The sequence below is a fragment of the Lepisosteus platostomus genome, chromosome 4 (genome assembly GCF_059453375.1).
Source record: "Lepisosteus platostomus isolate fLepPlt1 chromosome 4, fLepPlt1.hap1, whole genome shotgun sequence".
In the NCBI taxonomy this organism is placed as follows: domain Eukaryota; kingdom Metazoa; phylum Chordata; class Actinopteri; order Semionotiformes; family Lepisosteidae; genus Lepisosteus; species Lepisosteus platostomus.
In genome coordinates, this window is record NC_142614.1 from 802,458 (window position 1) to 823,099 (window position 20,642).

General features: G+C 49.0%; 1 protein-coding gene across 1 annotated transcript; it reads right to left on the bottom strand.

Moving 5' to 3' along the window:
* Positions 1-395: 395 nt before the first annotated feature.
* On the bottom strand, positions 396-15,577 carry rab4b (RAB4B, member RAS oncogene family). The gene is made up of 8 exons (XM_088627312.1): positions 15,367-15,577; positions 5,753-5,833; positions 4,763-4,877; positions 3,906-3,968; positions 3,417-3,571; positions 2,860-2,955; positions 2,234-2,385; positions 396-1,756 (listed from the first exon to the last, which is right to left on the bottom strand). The coding sequence occupies exons 1-7, from the start codon at positions 15,380-15,382 to the stop codon at positions 2,270-2,272; spliced, it is 642 nt and encodes a 213-aa protein (XP_088483438.1). The 5' UTR covers positions 15,383-15,577; the 3' UTR covers positions 396-1,756; positions 2,234-2,269.
* Positions 15,578-20,642: the final 5,065 nt, after the last annotated feature.

Here is a 20,642-nt window from a genome sequence, read left to right on the forward strand (position 1 = left end):
GATTGTATGATTACATTCTGTACATTATAAACACGGAGAAGCATTTACACAAACAGACGACAGTCTCTTTATGGACTAATGGACTCAACTTTCACAGAATGCTGCCATGCAGACTTCCTTCCTTTGTGCTTTCAAGTTGCTGCCGGTATGCTAACAGATCCACTCAGCTCTCAGGCAGTTACAAATAAGCAACACTTTAGATTCCTGCCGATATGCAAAGGGTGCAAATCGAGAGTGTGGTTACCTTTCAAGAGCAGAACCCTGCTGATACACTGTAGGCAATGCAATGGTCTGAGAAAGACAGGCGACTTGGATTTGAAAGCCCTAGCTCTTTGATCTTGCCTGCACCTGGATCTGCTCTAAGCTCCTCTTAAGGCTTTCCCTGCCATCATCTTCTAGAGCAGAGGCCTGCAACCTTGGCCTGGTCTGCTACACTCCTGCAGGTCTGAGGAGGAGATTCAAAAATTCAACGAGAAGAGACTTGGGAAACAAGATCACTCAATACTTGATCAAAGTAAATCTATCAGCTGGAGTAAAAACCAGAAAACACTGTAAAAGGGTGTCTCACTGAGTGACTGATCCATGTGGTATTGTCATCCGCTCGGCTTTAGCAGGTTAGTGAACCTCAATAGTGTTGTTCAGAATACTTGTGTAGACTAGTTACTAGTCTATACAGTATGTGTGAAGCTGGTGGAAGGTATCTATTATTTTGCTCTCAGCACAATTTTAACAGCAGCCTCTTCATAGCTGATGAAATACTCGTGCTACTTGGTTCTCGTCCTTAGTCATGTGCTCTAAAATATTTATCAGGTGGCATTAGCATTTTTCCAGCTTTGAGGAGGACTGCACTGAACAGCTCCCAGATCCTTTACCAGACTAAGAAGGGCTGTAAAAACAGAAGATGCTCATTTGCTTGTAAGCCAGTGCTTTGATCCCGTTTTGCAGTCACGTGTGCAGGTTGCTGTAAACACAACATACACACACACACCCATTTCGACTGCATGTGAACAACCCAGGACAAGATGCTGCCAGATAAGATCAAAGTCCCTTCAATATTGCACATCAAATCAGCATTCATATTTCAAAAGCAAAAAGAAAAAAATCAAGGCAGGATTTCCATTGCTGGTCCAACTTCACCTCCTCTTTTCTGTTTTTCATTTCCAAGGAATTTGACTAACTGTTTTGTCGTTTCTCTTCACTGGAAAACAACGCAAGATCTGGGGTTTAGCCCGTTATCAGGGTAATTAAGGCATCCAACACAGCTCAGCTGGAGTTCAGAACAGCAGACACAGCCCTCTTCCCTGACCAGTCTGGAAAGCCCTGTCTACAGGACAAGCAGCAGAATGCTAGTGATATCAGGGCCACACAGTGTTAAAAAGGAAGGGGAAAATCTTAAGAGGAGTAAAGACTCTGTGAGAAGAGGCCATTGAGTTCTGGTCTCTAGGATTAAAAAGAAGCACTTTCTCAGACCCATGCCTGCCCCCTTTCCCCAGTGTAAGTGGCTGAAAGAGCCCCGGGCAGAGAGATGCCCACCGTGTACCCCAGTGACCAGTGCATTGCCTGCCGCAGGACATCCCAGGCTCCCAGCGGAGGTCACAGAGAAATCCGTAGAGGTCAGAGGTTGCGTGGCAAGGCACGCCATCCCGGAAGACAGGAGCCCAGGTTGCAGGAAGGGGTGGGTGAGCTTCCGCAGAGGGGGGACGGTGTGTTAGAGGGGTGGGAGGAGGGTTTGCTGCAAAACCAGTCACAGACAGAGCTGAAGGAGAGAAGAAACAGGAGAAAGGGTGAGTGGAGCTCGCCTCAAAACAGAACTCCCTCCTCCATCACACATAAAGCTAGTGCACGACAGAGATGGGCTGCTTGCTCTGTTGCTCGTAGGACTGGGTTAGTTCATTAATGTCATCAGTGCAGCCTTCAGTCTGAAGCCAGCCAAGCCCAAGACAGATCTTGCGGCAGAAATGGAACAAAACCCACGCAGTCCCAAACTGATGACTTTAGCACAGCTCCCACAGAAGTTACATTTCAGTCTGTGTATCCGACTGTTCGCCTCATGTTTCATCGGCTCTCCGGGCCTCAAAACGTGAATTAACATTTACTTTTCAACCATAAACCACTGATATAAATCCAAGGAAAGTAAAATACCACAAGGGAGCCAAACAGTAGGCCAGCTAAGCTGACTGTTTAACAGGGAAACCCAACCTGGGGCGCCTGACGGCCACTGGTGCACACTGACCTGGGCTGGGTCCTGCGCAGGGGGCCAGACCAGCGCCTAGCAGCTGCACTGCTGCTTGCTCTGTGCCGTGGTGCTGCGCGGCTGCCGCAGCTGCCGCAGGGAGGCGTCTCCGTACTGGATCCCCGAGCCCATCCGTTCCGGGTCCAGCTCACCTGCCAGCGACAATCAGCTCTCGTCAGTGGCGACGTCAGCCCACAGCCCTCCAGGAGAGCCCTGGACACTACATAGGCTTCCTCCCCCTTGCCTACCCAGCCTTGTCAGAGCTGGACACCTGCAACTGCAAACTTGCAAACTGCATCACGTAAGCTTCGGAACAGACCTTGTAGCCAGTCAGAGGTAAAAAAATTTCAAGTAAGCTTTGATATTTAAAAAGAAATGGACATGGCAGATGCGAATTGAATCGGCACTGATCAGTGCATTTCACACCACAATAACAGTAAAATGTCCACAGTAACATGTAAGACCTCCAATTTACATCACAGAACAGGTGAAATTTCAGTTCCCCCTTAATGCTGGAGTAGGAAGGTGCATTTTAATGACTGCATTGATCATCAACACAATCAATGAAGTAATCAAGGTGACTCAAGTAACAGACTGTGCGGAGTGCTCTAAGGCTGAGCTCCTACCCGACTCGATCTTGTTCAGGATGGTCCGCGCACACTTCAGGAAGGCCTCCTCCACGTTCTCCCCCGTCAGGGCGCTCGTCTCCAGGAACATGAGCTCTGCCGGGCACCCAGGGGGAAGAGGTCACGAACACCACAAAACAGCTTGAGCCGCATAAACACAGCAGTGTTCTGCGCTGTTTTATGAAAGGAAAAACTGACCAGTAGATGCAAGTACAGCAAAACCAAACTGTCAGGCCTCCAACTATTCAAATTACAATTTATCAACAATGCATTCAGAATTGCATGTTTTCTTCCCACTTTTAAAAAACATTTTACATTGAACTTATATAAAATATCCAAGCTCACTAATTAAATTAACTGAATTAGTATAAAACCCCAGATTAAGACAGGACTGGAATAAAACTAAAGTGTCTTCTTTTCTTTACTGCTTTCAAAATTGTCAGTTCAGAAATGTGTACGAGTCTTTATTTCATTCTGAGCATAAATAAAATCCACCAGTTACTGTGTCAGACCAAGAGAGCGACAGCAGGCCTGGGACACGAGAGCAGACAGGTTACCGTTCTCCTGTGCGAAGCGGGACGCCTCCAGGAACGTCACCTCTCTGTCTGCGTCCAGGTCCTTCTTGTTCCCACACAGGATGATGACGATGTTGGGGCTGGCCAGCGTCCGCGCGTCCGTGAGCCAGTTTGTCAGCGCGTTGTACGTCTCGCGACTGGCGGAGCGAGAGAACGACAGGCTACAGAACTTGGGGACAGCCCGCCGGACTAAAGCCACCACCACTCACAAATTGCTTTTCTGAATCTGTGTTTAAGGCGATTAATATATGGCTACTAAAATATTTTTAAATTAAAAAACCACAGTGGCACGATCAGCGCACTCTTGTTAAACTCACAATGCGCAGAGCGAAGAACAAAACACTAAATATACTGCCTTTACAGTAAGAAAGTCAGAATGCATCACGGCATCCTTTTCCTAGTGTCCATTTCTAACGATGTCCAGGAACCTGCTTGAGAAAGACGCGTGCCAACGCGCTGGCAGCCGCTCACCTGGTGATGTCGTAGACGAGGAGGGCACCAGCTGCCCCACGGTAATAGCTGCGAGTCACAGACCTGCGGGCCACAGCGGCAGAGGGAGAGAAATGGACGAGAAGGAGTCATGTTATAGAGAACAGTCCTCCTGATCTCCTTTAGAGCTACAAAAAAGGTAAGGGTACAGTTTTTAAAATCAACGTCTATACTGAGCTGCTGCACACAGATATCCTGCTACCAGGAGCAGATCCCTCAGGGGCGGAGCGGTGGCTCTGTGGCTCAGGATCTGCGTCTGTGGCTGGGAGGTTGCCGGTTCGTATCCCGCGGCCGGCAGAGGAATCCTACTCCGTTGGGCCCCTGAGCAAGGCCCTTCACCCCAGCTGCTCCAGGGGTGCTGTACATTGGCTGACCTTGCGCTGTGACCCCAAGCTTCTTGTATGTATGTATGACTCTGTATGTGTCTCTCATGGAGAGCAAGCTGGGGTATGCGAAAAGATGAATTCCTAATGCAAGAAATTGTATATGGTTAATAAAGTGATCTTATCTTATCTCGGTCCAGTGGAAAACCAACAGCTGCTCTCCCTCGCTTCCTTTTTCCTGTGCTGAGATGGTTCAATGGTAGACTTTCAGCAAACATCTCCAATGGAGACTATGTTGCAACATCATCATCAACTGCCAGAAAGGTTGATGGGAATCCTTTACTGGACTTATTGGCTGTCCAATACGATTCACCACTCCTCTGGCTGGCCAATCACAACACTCTGGGGGAATTCCGCCTCTCTTTTAGAAACTCAGACCAGCCAATGGCAGCCTCTCATGATATCTGTCCAATGAAACCCCCATCACAGCTCAGGCAATCCACTGGGACCTCTTACCTGAAGCGCTCCTGTCCGGCTGTGTCCCAGATCTGCAGCTTCACTGTCTTGCCCCCGACATTGACCACCCTGGAACCGAACTCCACCCCGATGGTGTGGTTCGAGTCCTGTTTGACTGGAAAGCAAAGGAGACCATGCTTTCTATGTCTAATTCACAACCGCCAATCTGGGGCATCCTCTTCTCCACAACATAGTAACATGTAAAAATACATCATGCGATCCATTAAAAAAATACAAAGTTGACAAAATATTTCAATTTTATACCTTAAACTGATAAATATATTCTTACAGCAATGAATAGGATCTTAGATCTAACCCTCCCCTCCCTGTCCAGGCAGAGAGCTTAAAGTGCTGCTCCCAGACAGTGTAGGTGCTCCTGACTGACTGTTTTTCTTTATGTGCCTCACTGTCATTTCCAAACTTTTCCAAATTACTGTCAGCCACCTCCAGAACTTTATTCTCGGGAACATCTGACATTCATAACTCTTAAGACAACAGAGCACCTCTCTCTGTAGTTTTTCCCTGTTGGGACCAAGTGGGCGGAGCGGTGGCTCTGTGGCTAAGGATCTGCGCCTGTGACTGGAAGGTTGTTCAAATCCCACGGCCAGCAGAGGAATCCTACTCCGTTGGGCCCCTGAGCAAGGCCCTTAACCCCAACTGCTCCAGGGGCGCTGTACAATGGCTGAACCTGTGCTCTGACCCCAAGCTTCTCTCCCTGTCTGTGTGTCTCATGGAGAGCAAGCTGGGGTATGCGAAAAGACAAATTCCTAATGCAAGAATTTGTATAGGGCCAATAAAGAAACATTATTACATTACATTAGTGTTTTTCAGGGGTGGGGAGGGCAGGCAAAGTCTGTTCTATAAAAATACTACATGGTACACTTTTCAAAATGCTGAATAAACCAACCTTTGCACAGGACAGAAAGGAGATGGGTGATCTTGAGATCAAAGACCAAAGCCACACCCCACTGTGCTGCCCACAACACTTACATTTGTTCTCAATGAACTGATGCAGGAGGCAGGACTTGCCCGTCCCAGCGCTGCCGATCACCAGGAACTTGAACAGGAAATCTGCAAGGACAAGGACAAGGAGAAGACAGAGAAGTTAAAAGCACGTCTGTGTCCAGACTGTAGCCTCTGCGCATCTCCCTTCCACCACTCGAACAGGGAGCCTTGTCAGATCCCCACTCCAAAGCAGCAAGACTGCCTTCAGGGATCACACGATGAATAGCCTTTTCATATTCCTGCAGGTTGGTCTAAACTCGCAAACTTACTCAAAATAAGGCAGAAAATGTTCTTAGTATATCATGCCTGATACAGACTTAAAAGCATGAAACTCACCAGCTAAAATGTGCCAGGGGGCTTTACAGTAGGAATCTTATATACTTTGCAAGCAGAAAGTCCTGTTTAGGGCTGTAACACAGAAATGACACAGTAAAGAAGCTGCTTGTGTCAAGGGATCAGTGTTTCCCGTCTGTCCTGGGGTGCAGTCTGCTTTAATTAGGGGTTCATTAGGGGTTTACTAACAAGGGGCTGAGATCTGGGGTGCAGGACGGAATCAGTCTAGCTAAGCTCAATACAGAAGAGTCATGATGTCACTCCAGTGCCAAAACCAGCTCAAATTTAAACAAGTCAGATTTGCCATGTCAATTTTATATTGTTACAATGAAACACAAACAAAAAAACCCCAACAGTTCCTCGCCAGCGCACTGTACCTCCTAACTATGTTTATTTAAAACTGCCAATATGCAGGAACAGTTCTCCTGTCTGCTTCAGGTGAATACAGGTAAAGCAGGATCTCTGTTCATCTCTGGCTGAGGAAGCAGGAAACAGACGCATTCACTGCTTAGAGCATAAAGATTACACTAAAACCGATCACTCAGATAAGCTCTGCAGCAGCGCGAGATGGATGGCAGGGAAGTTTCTCTCGGGGAGTTTGCGGACTTCTGCTGGCTCTGACTCGTCTGTGCCTGGGGCCTGGTCCACACACACACAGGTGTGGTCTCGGCGATGATAAAGACTGATTTGTTCCCCCACCCCTGCCAGCTTTGCATGAGACTCAATGACAACTTTTGTGTGGCAGGAGTCGGCGCATTTGCATGCCGCTGAAGAGCATCACCAGCGCGCAGCCCTAGGAACAATGGGCATTGTGTCCGAGTCACGATGTCACAGCCACGGGTGCAGGCTCCAGACAGGGCAAACGCACGCAGTCCAGCCAGGCGGACAGCCCGGCCACTGTGAGATCGCAATTCTCCGCCGCCAGCTTCAGTCCAGACAGGAGAGGCGGGACAGAGGTAAACACAACCTGCTGGACCCTTCTGTCTGAGCAACTGGCCACTACATCATCGCACTTACAGGAAACACTGGTGTGCTTTAACACTCCTAAAATCAGACTGAACCCAACACAGCTGTACACACAGATCACATTTCTCTTGCAGCTCATGATAACACATTGTATTCTACTACACATCACAACATACTTGAAACACTGATTTATTAACTTAAAAGTGCTACAATCTGTGTTGCAATTCAGAATTAGAAAAGGCTGCAATCCTGTTAGCTCTCCTGGTCAGGGCTCTTTAGTTCCACCAGGGTCGGGTTGCCCGCGTGTGATGACAAAGGGAGGCATGTTTGGCTAATCCCAATATGGATTTGATATTTTTCAAATTCCTTGGGGATATTAAGAACTCATCTTTACATCTGTTCAACAACAAATATTTCAAGTCCAGGAAGAAAGTCAGAGAAACGATACTCAAGCCTGGCCTTAAAGGAATGTCTGACCCTGAGAAGCTCAAAGCTGGAAAGACTACCCGACTATCCTGACCCAGGGGTTCACAACTCTCCAGAAGCACTGACAGTCAACCCAGTGCACTTCTTCAGCATCAGCAGTGAAACACAAACCACTGGACACGAGGAAAACTATGGGGACGACCACTGTTTACACAACGGGTTGTTGGAGTCTGGAACAACTTGTACAGCCATATTCTTGAAGATTATACCCTGTCTTTTTTCAAGAAATAAAAGAAGATCCTTAGATCAATTAACTATTAGCAGCCAAACAAGCTGGATGGTCTCATTTCTGATCTTTTTTATGTTGTTAACATGCTTGTCAATTCAACCTCAGCTCTATGCCAATGACTTCTTCGGTCTGAACCATAAGTGAAATGCTCTGGGAAACTGTGGTTCGGTAACCCAATAATCATGTTGCCAGTAGCCTCTTAAGTGTTCAAAGGCTGAACATTACAGAAAAGTTTTAAACCCAAATGTTTGTTTTCAATCCATGTTGTCATGACAACAGAAGTATCACATTCTAAGCTCAGTTAATATAAAGTTAAAAGACAAATCACACCTCTGAAGGACTAAAACTCCACGTTGGCATTTCCCCAGCAAAGCTGAATGTGTGGTCAGAAAAGTGTAAGACACTAAATCAACACCCCAATCGCACACAAGCAGAAGGACAGCTATCTTCTGCAAACACCACCAAAGCTTTGTGTTTTTCAGATAAAACCTTTCTGATAAGTTCTCACTGCAGCAGAAATGTCACCTTTCTTGGAAAAACAGTTCAAACCATGAACAAACAGGAGAAATCAAGCCAGAAAGAGGGTACATCATGTATACACGATCCTTCCATTCAATATAAATACACAAGTTGACCAATGGGTGTTAAGACAGTGATCCTCCAGGGATGTTCACCCCAGGCCTAACTGCCTTCAGAGCAGACAAGGATTTGGGCTTCAGGTAGCAGGAGCGCCCCTCACTCTTACTCTTTGGGTTTTAAGGATTAAAGAGGGAAATACCAGAACAGGTACCACTAATCGTTAAGAGTATAAACAAACATGCAGAGCTTGTGTAAACAATGTAGAAACACAAGAAATAAAATTCACTTAGACCCTGTTTCCACTGGCCTTCTCCAGCTACAGGCTGAAGGGTAACCAAGCCTGTCGCTGCCGGTTATCGCCTGTCCTTTTCTCCCTTGCAAAGAAAACAGCCATCAACATCTGAAACCTTCAGCATCACCGCTGTGCACGTGTCTCTTACACTGCTGTTTATTTCAGCAGTGATCTTCACCCTGAGTGAAGAGAAGAGTGTGTTTTAAAGGTGAATGCGTCCTTTCTTTATAAAACGAATATCACATCTTTAGTGCACTGTGATCATGCATCTTATTTTCTGTGATATAGTGCATTTTCACTTTACCATGTAATTCAGTGCACTGGAGTTTATTATAGTCCCTGCAGTGTGTTAGAGCCCTCTGCTGAAAGCTACTCTTTGTATCAGTTCAATAGGGTTTACACTGATTCCTGCAGTGTTATCATTGTGCTCGACTGAGTACTGTGGTTATGGCCTTACTGTTTCTTGTGACTTTACAATTTCCATTTATATATATATAAATGCACAAATACAAGTTAAAAACTTCTGTCACAAAGCAAAAGATTTAAATTATAAGGTATAAATGTCCCCAACCCGAATATACTGACACAGCCAGCATCAGAAAGTACAAGCTAAATAAATAAAATGTCATCTGAAGTGCAAGGCTGCCTCCAGAATTCACATGGGTCTGCTGGGACTTCGTCCTCACAGCCTGCTGTATCTGTTCTTTACTCTCACTAGGGATACGTCTTCACAATAAAAACTCATCTAACACAACAATGTATAGCTCCCTTTGGTCTCAAGTCTGATTAAATTAGTAATTGAGCTGCACAATAATAATAGTAGGTTACTGCCAAAGAAGTGTCAGTGCAAGTAGGCATGTAAGACTCTTGCTGCGAAGCACTGTGATCCACTTCACATCTTAGCAATCTCCAGACTCCTACTCAAGCCAAGCTGAGTGTCAGTACACGCATACAGAATGACGTGCAGAGCTAAGATGTTATTAAACATCTTAGCTCTGCATGTCAGATAAAAAAACATAAGATACTGCTTTTCCACATCATCAGAACACTATGTTCCAGGTTGTAGAAGCTGCAATCCGTTGAAAGAATCAGCCTGCTGGGCCAGTGACGGTCTTCTTTGCCTCTTTGTTGTAGAAGGCAGAATCAGACATGTACAGTCTTCAGTTTTTATGATGATAAAATCTGAAGACCAGCATTTCGCAGACACATTTAACTGCTCACTATACAGAGGAAGTTCTGAAGCAGATGAAGAATTGCTTCACGCATGTGGGAAGGGGGTGAACATTGTAGCGCACGTCACACAGTTCACACAATACCGCCAGACACACAAAGCAGGACCTTTCAACCCTGCGGCCTCCCCAGGCCAGGGCCCATCTGGGCCAAACCAGCCAAGCAGCTTCAGAACTGGACGGCTGCAGCTCATTTCTCAGATCGTTCCGCAATGGCAAGGTACAACAGCCATGACCTCACCTCATGCCTGCAATATCTACAAAGTAAATCAGTATTACTTCAGAACAGGCATCCTGCAGAAGTCAAAGGTAAGTTTGTATGAATCACATACTAACATTAGCAAAAAGATCAACCTGGCTAAGTTCTTAACTTCATCACCAATAAATAACCAAGACATAAGCTTCAGGTTTCACAACTAAGGCGTGTATTGCATGCTTCTGTCTTAAGGAAGTAATACGTGTTTTTGTATTGTGAACTGTCACCCGATCAATCAAAGAAGTGACACTCTGCCCATTAGTACAAGGAAGTACTTCGCTACAAGCACTGACTGCCCTGCCCTTCAAAGAGAAAAGAACTCATGACACAGTAACATTCACTCTTCCAGTGTTCCACTGTTCACTGAAGCATTTCATTTTGAGTGATAACAGCCACAGTCTGGGCTAAATGAGAGCAATGCGATGGCACTCCCTCTGTGTAGCAGTGTGATCCATTCCTGGTTCCACCAGCCGAAGGCTGCTGCTCTTACAAGCCAGTGCTGGCTGAGGGATATTTTGAGGTAGTTGCCTTAATTAAAAACAAGTGAATGCAGAATAACGTTTGCATTTTGGTTTCGTCAGTACAGCCTGTATAGCACAGTAACCTGTACAAACCTCTTGCAACTAAAAACAGAACTCACTTTGATCAATGGGAGTCTCTTAATACACACAGAAGCAGGGTAACGCAACACCATTACTGATCTCCAAACAAACAGTTTGAGTCAAAATGCATGACTACACGATAGAGGTCTTGAGCTCAGCTCCAGGGGATGAGCAGACTTGTCTTCAGCATGAATAAGGATGGGGAAAACACATTTCAAACAAGGTTCGCAGCATGTGCCTCAGGTACAGGCAACCTTGACAACCTCAGACAGATTCCCGACTCGGAGGCCACCAGCCACAGCTCTTTCTGTCTGGAATGTCAGGTTACAGGACCTGCATCCCGAACAGGCAGCCACAGGTCAGAACCACAGGACAGGCTCTGCGGTGTGAGTTACTTTGCAACACTTTGTGGAAGCCACACCAGACCAATGGCTTAGTTCACTAGTTTGCCTCGGGACACAAGCGTGAGGTTCACATTACTCCTCTGCTTGTGTGTTTGTGCAACACTGGATCCCTCAAGCTCCACAGCCAGCTTGTTCCAGTTGTGCACTGCCTGCCAACAGTAATGCTGTTTTCCACAGTGCAGATGGTCAGTTTCAAGGAGGAACAGCCAGGAGCTGCAGACAGCGGAGCGAGGCAGAGGAAAGGAGGACATGTCTACAGCTCTCCAACTGTACAGGCCATCAGGAACAGGACAACACTGACCGAAAACCCTGCAGTGTGCTTGGGATAAACAAATAAAAAACAGAAAGAAAAGCACTTCTACAAGGGACGAGTCTCAGAACAACCAGCTCTTCCAACCACAAAGGCGCTTACTGAAAAAATATTACAAATGCTGTGTATTTAGAATTTGAGAGACATGAAAAAGGAGAAGATGCAATCCACGGCACTCAAATTAAATTAGTGTTGGAAATCAGAACCCTCAGAAGAAAGCAAGCGTGTCCTTCTCACAGCCCCACACAGAGCTTCCTCGCCTTTCTGGACAGGGAACCGTGAGATTAGCACCTTGTTCGTCGCTGAGGTACCCGAGACCAATCAGGCTTCACCACGTTCCTCTTTTCTGCCAGACTGACTCCTGACAGAAGGAGGATCTCAATGAAGCATGAGAATTACACACACTGCAGGAAAGTTCCCCAGACATTTCCAAAGGATGAGACCGTGGCACCTAAGTTGTTTTTCCTCCCCTTTTTGTGCCAAAGTTTCTTTTTAAGGGAGGTGCAAGAAGAGTGCTTACTCCACGTGTGTGGATTAAATAACTTATCCCAGAGGCCTGCACAGACACAGACACTTAGCTGACATGTAAAACATGTTAGAATGAGCTAAAAGGGGCAAATAAAGAGTCCATTGAATCACAATGCTTTCAGGAGCTTCAGCTGCACAGGCCTGTCCCCATAGGAAAAACACCAGCCCCTTGTGACTCAGAGCTCTGCAGTCTAACAAAAGGTCTTTTAAATATAAGTTTTCATGACAGGTGTCATTTGTTATAGAACAACAGGCTCAGGAAGATCCACGGCTCTAGAAGGTTCATTCATGCTGACAGATCTCTGTGTAAATTCACAGTCTCCAGTGGGAAGAGATGGGATGGGAGGACCAGGGTTTTGATTTCTGCAAATTGCAGAGCAGAACCAGAGAGCAGAGCGCAGCACTCTGAAGCCCCGACCGCCCAGATCAACTGTGCTTTTAACTCCTGTTACCTCGGATCAATAAATGCAATTTACTGGCAGCAGCCATGTGCACATGAGCCTTCCTCTTTCTAGCAAGCAATACAGAAGAGGTCGAGCTGTACAGCATTTTCCACAACAACGGTCTCCACTAACCCTTCTCAACTCCATTGCGCAGGGAGAAGGCGATGCTGTTAGAAACGAACACACATGTGCCATTATCACTCGTTCAGGGGCACAGCCACCCGTAGCTGTTCCAAGCAAGATCTCTGCAACTTCGGGGAAATTCCTGCCTGCCCCCCAGGGAGAGGGGAGTCACAGTGAGTCCCCGGACAGTGATCAGCCCTGGGGGAGAGGGGAGTCACAGTGAGCCCCCGGCCAGTGGTCAGCCCCCCAGGGAGAGGGGAGTCACAGTGAGCCCCCGGCCAGTGGTCAGCCCCCCAGGGAGAGGGGAGTCACAGTGAGCCCCCGGCCAGTGGTCAGCCCCCCAGGGAGAGGGGAGTCACAGTGAGCCCCCGGCCAGTGGTCAGCCCCCCAGGGAGAGGGGAGTCACAGTGAGCCCCCAGCCAGTGGTCAGCCCCCCAGGGAGAGGGGAGTCACAGTGAGCCCCCGGCCAGTGGTCAGCCCCCCAGGGAGAGGGGAGTCACAGTGAGTCCCCGGACAGTGATCAGCCCCCCAGGGAGAGGGGAGTCACAGTGAGTCCCCGGACAGTGATCAGCCCTGGGGGAGAGGGGAGTCACAGTGAGTCCCCGGACAGTGGTCAGCCCCCCAGGGAGAGGGGAGTCACAGTGAGCCCCCGGCCAGTGGTCAGCCCTGGGGGAGAGGGGAGACTCAGTGAGCCCCCGGACAGTGATCAGCCCTGGGGGAGAGGGGAGACTCAGTGAGCCCCCAGACAGTGATCAGCCCTGGGGGAGAGGGGAGTCACAGTGAGCCCCCGGACAGTGATCAGCCCTGGGGGAGAAGGGGGGTCACAGTGAGCCCCCAGACAGTGATCAGCCCCCCAGGGAGAGGGGAGTCACAGTGAGCCCCCAGACAGTGATCAGCCCTGGGGGAGAGGGGAGACTCAGTGAGCCCCCAGACAGTGATCAGCCCTGGGGGAGAGGGGGGTCACAGTGAGTCCCCGGACAGTGATCAGCCCCCCAGGGAGAGGGGAGTCACAGTGAGCCCCCAGACAGTGATCAGCCCTGGGGGAGAGGGGAGACTCAGTGAGCCCCCAGACAGTGATCAGCCCTGGGGGAGAGGGGGGTCACAGTGAGCCCCCGGACAGTGGTCAGCCCCCCAGGGAGAGGGGAGTCACAGTGAGTCCCCGGACAGTGATCAGCCCTGGGGGAGAGGGGAGTCACAGTGAGTCCCCGGACAGTGGTCAGCCCCCCAGGGAGAGGGGAGTCACAGTGAGTCCCCGGACAGTGATCAGCCCTGGGGGAGAGGGGAGTCACAGTGAGTCCCCGGACAGTGGTCAGCCCCCCAGGGAGAGGGGAGTCACAGTGAGTCCCCGGACAGTGATCAGCCCTGGGGGAGAGGGGAGTCACAGTGAGTCCCCGGACAGTGGTCAGCCCCCCAGGGAGAGGGGAGTCACAGTGAGCCCCCGGACAGTGGTCAGCCCTGGGGGAGAGGGGAGACTCAGTGAGCCCCCAGACAGTGATCAGCCCTGGGGGAGAGGGGAGACTCAGTGAGCCCCCAGACAGTGATCAGCCCTGGGGGAGAGGGGAGACTCAGTGAGCCCCCAGACAGTGATCAGCCCTGGGGGAGAGGGGAGACTCAGTGAGCCCCCAGACAGTGATCAGCCCTGGGGGAGAGGGGAGACTCAGTGAGCCCCCAGACAGTGATCAGCCCTGGGGGAGAGGGGAGACTCAGTGAGCCCCCAGACAGTGATCAGCCCTGGGGGAGAGGGGAGACTCAGTGAGCCCCCGGACAGTGATCAGCCCTGGGGGAGAGGGGAGACTCAGTGAGCCCCCAGACAGTGATCAGCCCTGGGGGAGAGGGGGGTCACAGTGAGCCCCCGGCCAGTGATCAGCCCTGGGGGAGAGGAGGGTCACAGTGAGCCCCCGGCCAGTGATCAGCCCTGGGGGAGAGGGGGGTCACAGTGAGCCCCCGGCCAGTGATCAGCCCTGGGGGAGAGGGGGGTCACAGTGAGCCCCCGGCCAGTGATCAGCCCTGGGAGAGAGGGGGGTCACAGTGAGCCCCCGGCCAGTGATCAGCCCTGGGGGAGAGGGGAGACTCAGTGAGCCCCCAGACAGTGATCAGCCCTGGGGGAGAGGGGAGACTCAGTGAGCCCCCAGACAGTGATCAGCCCTGGGGGAGAGGGGAGACTCAGTGAGCCCCCAGACAGTGATCAGCCCTGGGGGAGAGGGGAGACTCAGTGAGCCCCCAGACAGTGATCAGCCCTGGGGGAGAGGGGAGACTCAGTGAGCCCCCAGACAGTGATCAGCCCTGGGGGAGAGGGGAGACTCAGTGAGCCCCCGGACAGTGATCAGCCCTGGGGGAGAGGGGAGACTCAGTGAGCCCCCAGACAGTGATCAGCCCTGGGGGAGAGGGGGGTCACAGTGAGCCCCCGGCCAGTGATCAGCCCTGGGGGAGAGGAGGGTCACAGTGAGCCCCCGGCCAGTGATCAGCCCTGGGGGAGAGGGGGGTCACAGTGAGCCCCCGGCCAGTGATCAGCCCTGGGGGAGAGGGGGGTCACAGTGAGCCCCCGGCCAGTGATCAGCCCTGGGGGAGAGGGGGGTCACAGTGAGCCCCCGGCCAGCGGCTCAGCTCCAGTCCAGAGCCGTTTTACACAGAGCAGGTCGACTCTTAATGACCGAGAATAAACACAAGCGACACAAACAAACATCACGGAGCCTCACCGCCACCTGACGAAACCTGTAGGTGAATACGTCTATTATTATTATTATTATTATTATTATTATTATTATAATACTGGTGAGAATAGCCCGAAAGCCGGGTGTCACAACAGGAAAGCTACATACCATATGTCTCTGACATGTCTGCTGTCCTTGCTTATCCAGGCGCCGTCCACTCTTAAGACAGTCTTCTTGGTCTTTACGGGAACGTTTAAAATTATTTTTGTATTTATATTTGATGGCGTTATTAATTTTGATAACTCCGGGTTTATGGTTACGGATGGCGGACACACCGCTTCCTACCAAACAACGACGCACACGGACGTGTGACGTCAGCGCGTAGCAAGAGGCGCTCATGCGCACCTCCAGCCAGTGGGAGGAGCAGGCGAGCTCGGTTCACGGTGCAGTCCCCGCCGAAAATTAAAGAAAAGAGACACAACGTTATGTTTCGTTTTCACACCTGAAGAAGGCTCTACAGACGCAACGTTGTGGCTCTTTCTTGTTTTATTTTCAGCATTGGAATAAGCCTTGTTCCTTAGCAGACTACGCATGCTGACGCAGCTCCCTACTTGAGCTCTGTTTACGCTCGTTTCTTGAGTTGACGTTTCAGTTCTGTCTACAAGAGGATTAATAAAGTGTTTGAAGTTTGGCATATAAATTGTTTTTATGTGACAGGTTAAATTATTACTTTTTAATGTCCAAATTCCACGTTCATAGATGTACACAGACATTACAAACCAGGCTTTGAAGCTTTCCTACAATATACACGGCAATCCTGTATTCACTCACGAACAGCCGTGAATGATCATAGTCACTTTTCAAGCACAGGTTTTCTCAAGAAGTGTTATCATGTATTAATGGTGTATTGTTGTCGCCAAGTAAAACACCATCGATTTCGAGTTCTAATTTCAGTGCCGGTTAGGACTGAAAATGTCACACATGATGGCTAGGGTATATCTACACACAAAAGCTAACGTCGTCCTCGTCTTTATGAATTACAGTGTTGTTACACAGAGGTGTAATGCAGTACATTGACCACGGTGTGGCAGGCGCGTCGCAGAGTTTGAGAGTTTCTAATGGCACAACTACTATTCGCGTTTTAAGGAAGTATGTTGTTAAATCAGTGTTTCTCAACCTTTAAAAGCCACCTCCTCAGTTAACACAAAACCACAGACCCACACCCCAGTTGGTGTATGGACTATTGATTGTATTTCAACATTTATAGGAAAATGAATTCATTTCAATTGCTATTTGAACTGAAGTTTATATAAATGAAATATATTCTTCACTACAAAAAGTTAAACAGATTGGCGGTAGTATGGTTTAAATGTACATTCGATCTTCAGTTTAATTTAGGCGATTTAAGAGTTCGCCTCACACATTATCAGTGTGACCTCTGATGCTGCGTGTTTGCTGCACGTTTTGAAACTGACAGTTCTGTGGAAGAGTCAACATCAGGTCTGCTGCGATGATGTTTTTCATCATCGAAACTGCAGAAAATCCAGCCTCGTACAGACAGGCGGATGGGAATGGGACGAGGATAGAGTTTGCTCGCCTGTTCTGGGGCAGACAGAAGTGTTTCAACCAAAACTTCTCCAAAGATAATGATCTGGAGCAGTTGTGTGGGACTGTATTTCCAAACTTTTACTTGGATGTTCTCGGGCAACGACTGAACTTCACAGATGAAAGGTTTCTCACGTGTTTCCCAACAGGATTCTCTGTTGTTACGTCCGGAAAGTATCTCTGCTTTGAAAGCTTCAGGCAGGTGTTCTTTTTCCTGTGTAAATGTGACTTGGCTTAATTCATAATATGGCAAGCTAGAGAGAATATTATTTGCAGTTATTGTGAGATCCAATGTCTGCATAAACTCTGTTTCTGTGTAGCTCACAGCACGGATTAAGATTCTGTGGCAAACAGCCGGGTTTGCTCAATCAAAGTAAATGTAGTCTTCGTGAAAGTTTTATTGAACGTTTCTTTATTATTAAAGTATTGTGATTGGATCGGACTTTTATCTATGAGATTTTACTAACTAAAATTTTGTTTCGAAGAATTTGCTGCTTAGTAGCAAACACAAATCAGCCACTGAAGTACCGAATATCGGAGCAGCTCGATTGAAGGCGGGTTCTCCAGGCGGAAAACCCCGGAACTGGATTCGAATCGTCTGGATAGAAAGAGGTCTCGCGCCCCCCATGGATCCTTTCACGCGCCCCCAGGGGGCTCCCGCTTTGAATAATCATCACAGTTTAGGAGTTTGAGCCATTCGTTGTGTTTAAAGCACGTTGCTGACCCGGCGGGGTAAAGAAACTGCATCTCTTTAGTCTTGAACAAATGACAATACTATCAGACTTGATACAAAGCCAACTTAAAGGACGATTAAAAGGGAAAGAAGGGTCCGAGGACCCAAGTGGAGGTTTATAAGGGGCAAAGGGGCACTACTATACAGGAAGAGTGGTGGGGTTCTGGCTCAAAATTCTCAGCCACCTTATTAATGCAGATTCGCCTTTATTCGCCTTCTGCCCAATTTTCCCTCTAAGCCGTTATGATCAGGTTATGAAATCAGCGCACATAGGAAACTGAACCGCGCACAAAAAATAAATTCCCCTCCAAAATGTGATAATAATCAAACAAACACGGTCGTCAATTGAAAAATGCTAAATTGACCACATGAGACTGGCTGCGAGAGGCCCAGCGTGGCTGTGTGCGTTATTATTGCTGCTCGATCATCGGTGTCTTGAAGTTTCGTGGAGGTGCCAGCCCTGTCCACTGGCACAGCCGCTCACAGCAGATCCAAGGACAGGGGTGGGCACATTTCCCTTTTCCCGTTAAAGAATAAGTCAATTAGTGGTTTGTGGTTTGTGGTTTGGGCAGAGGAATGTCTTGCTCCCCCTCCTCTTTGCGTTTTCGTTGTTTTAAACACAATCCCCTCATTCCACACGGGGCCAGAGCGCCCGTCGGCAGACCAGAGGCTCTGGCCCGGAGAGGAAGGTGCTGCTGCTGGGCTGCGGCGCCGATGTTGTGTCACGGACGTGTCAACTTGAACACAGGTGTGTCTGCACATGGCGGCCGGCCGGCAGCGCTGGTCCGACACCTCTCCCCGAGCAGTGGGCGGCTCTGCGGTTCTCAAGTTCATCGTCAAGGTAGACTTTCTTCGCTGTTGGAGAACCTTGGCAACGAGCTGCAAAGCCGACACTCCCCCCTCTCTCCCTTTTAATGGTACAGCCTCATGAATTCGGGACACGTGCTTGGACAAGCACGTGCTAACCCCAGCTCTGGGAGAGTGGGTCTCCTGTACATCTTAATAAAACGCCCTCCCGATCTGTTTTTTATACTGGGTCTAAGATGCACACAACTCCTCCCTGATCTCATTCGATGTCCTGGAGAGTCCTGTATGTGGTGATTTAGCTCTCACTGCAGCAGCAGGAAGTCAAATACAGACCATAAATCACTTCTAGGAATGACTCATCTTCAGAAACCTCTGGATCTCATTGTTAGGTGGAGACAGATATAGCCAAGGACTAAAGGGCCATAGACCCTCTCATCCAGCTCCAGCCCCTCCCGAGACCTGAGTGTGCTGCACAGCTGTGGCTGGAAACTGACACAACGAGCGACCTGGTCAACCTATTAACTTGTGTCCTACCATCTCGAGAGAGTGGGCCTGCATATAGAGGCAGGTTCAGACCCCTAGACACTCCTGTAAGACACCAGCAGAGTAACAGCTACACACACATGCACGCATACACTGCAGACACACACATGCACGCATACACTGCAGACACACACATGCACGCATACACTGCACAGACACACACACACACATGCACGCATACACTGCACAGACACAGTGCTCACACACACATGCACGCATACACTGCACAGACACACTGCACACACATACTGCACACACACATGGACGCATACACTGCACAGACACACTGGTCACACACACATGCACACAATACATGCACTGCTCACACACGCGCACACATTCCACACTAACACTGCACACAGTGCACATACACACTCACTTGCTTCCAGGGGATTTTGACACTGGCCTTCGGAAGCAAGCAGTGAACAGTAATCTGTTTCTTCATACAGACACAAAGGCTTTGGGTGAGAAGGGATTATTAATTGAGTCTAATTGCAAATTTGTCTATGAAGCAAAGGAGTATACAAAGTGGTATATTTCTACACCAGTCAATCTTCATTCGCTGTCCACTAGAAGTAGACTGTGCGTGTAGGACGAGACTCTGCCAGTGCCTCCCGCTATGCTGATTTTACCACGGTATGAGGCAGCACAACAGTGCAAAAGCACATTAGTGCAGGCAGCAGTGGGAACTCCCAGCAGACACTGAAGAACTCGCCACTGTTAAAGTTTATGTACCAAATTAAAAAGATAAACAACCGGGATGAATACAGCACATTTCACATATTCAATCCTAATTACACAGAAGAGTGACTTCTCATTCTGGGAAAGGCCTGTGAGGGGGAAGAAGACACTTCCTAAGGAAAACCTGGAACACGCCTCAGGAGCCACCAGGATACACATCCACTCTATTTGCTTTCATGCCTGAGAGACCAAGAAACAAGAATGTGGAAGTAAAACAGGAAAGAAGGAGAAAGCCTTCAGAAAAATAACACAATAGCCTGAAATCAAGAGAGAAAAAATAAAAAGGCAGTTTTAAAAGCTTTTCAGAGATACAGAGAGAAGTGCTCACTAGCAGCGATGCTTTTACTCCCCTTGCTCAGACATCTTCAAAAAAAACCTTCCCCTGAGGGACAAGAACCACGTCAGACCCTGGGACTGCTTCCAGAGAGAGGGGCTCTGACCCAGCCCTGTGTGTGAGCTGATCTGAGGCCGGGGTTCTCTGTGAATGAAAGACGATTGAGTGTCTTTTCCCTTTCTGACTGTGGCGGCCAGATTAAGGGACAGGCTTGGCTTGGCCCAGGCCAGCAGGTCTATCCCGCCACCAGGGAGCTAGGTCTCAACCTGTGAAACAATCACAGCCATTGTCCTGCCCTTTGAAAACAGGAGACCCAGGCACTCTGCTCAAAGGCCGCACACGCGACTCCCAGCCCACGGTCTGTGTGGCTTCCTCACTGCAGGTCAGCTCAGTGTCGTTGTTCTGTTCTGGTCTGTTCTGGTCTACTCTGACTTCGAGCGGTGGCACTGTGGCTAAGAATCTGCTCCTGTGGCTGGAAGGTTGCTGGCTCAAATCCCGAGGCTGGTAGAGGAATCCTACTCTGTTGGGCCCCTGCTCCAGTGGTGCCGTACATTGGCTGACCCTGTGCTCTGACCCCAGGCTTCTCTCCCTGTCTGTGTGTCTCATGGAGAGCACGCTGGGGTCTGCGAAAAGACAAATTCCTAATACAAGAAATTGCATAGGGCTAATAAAGTGATCTTA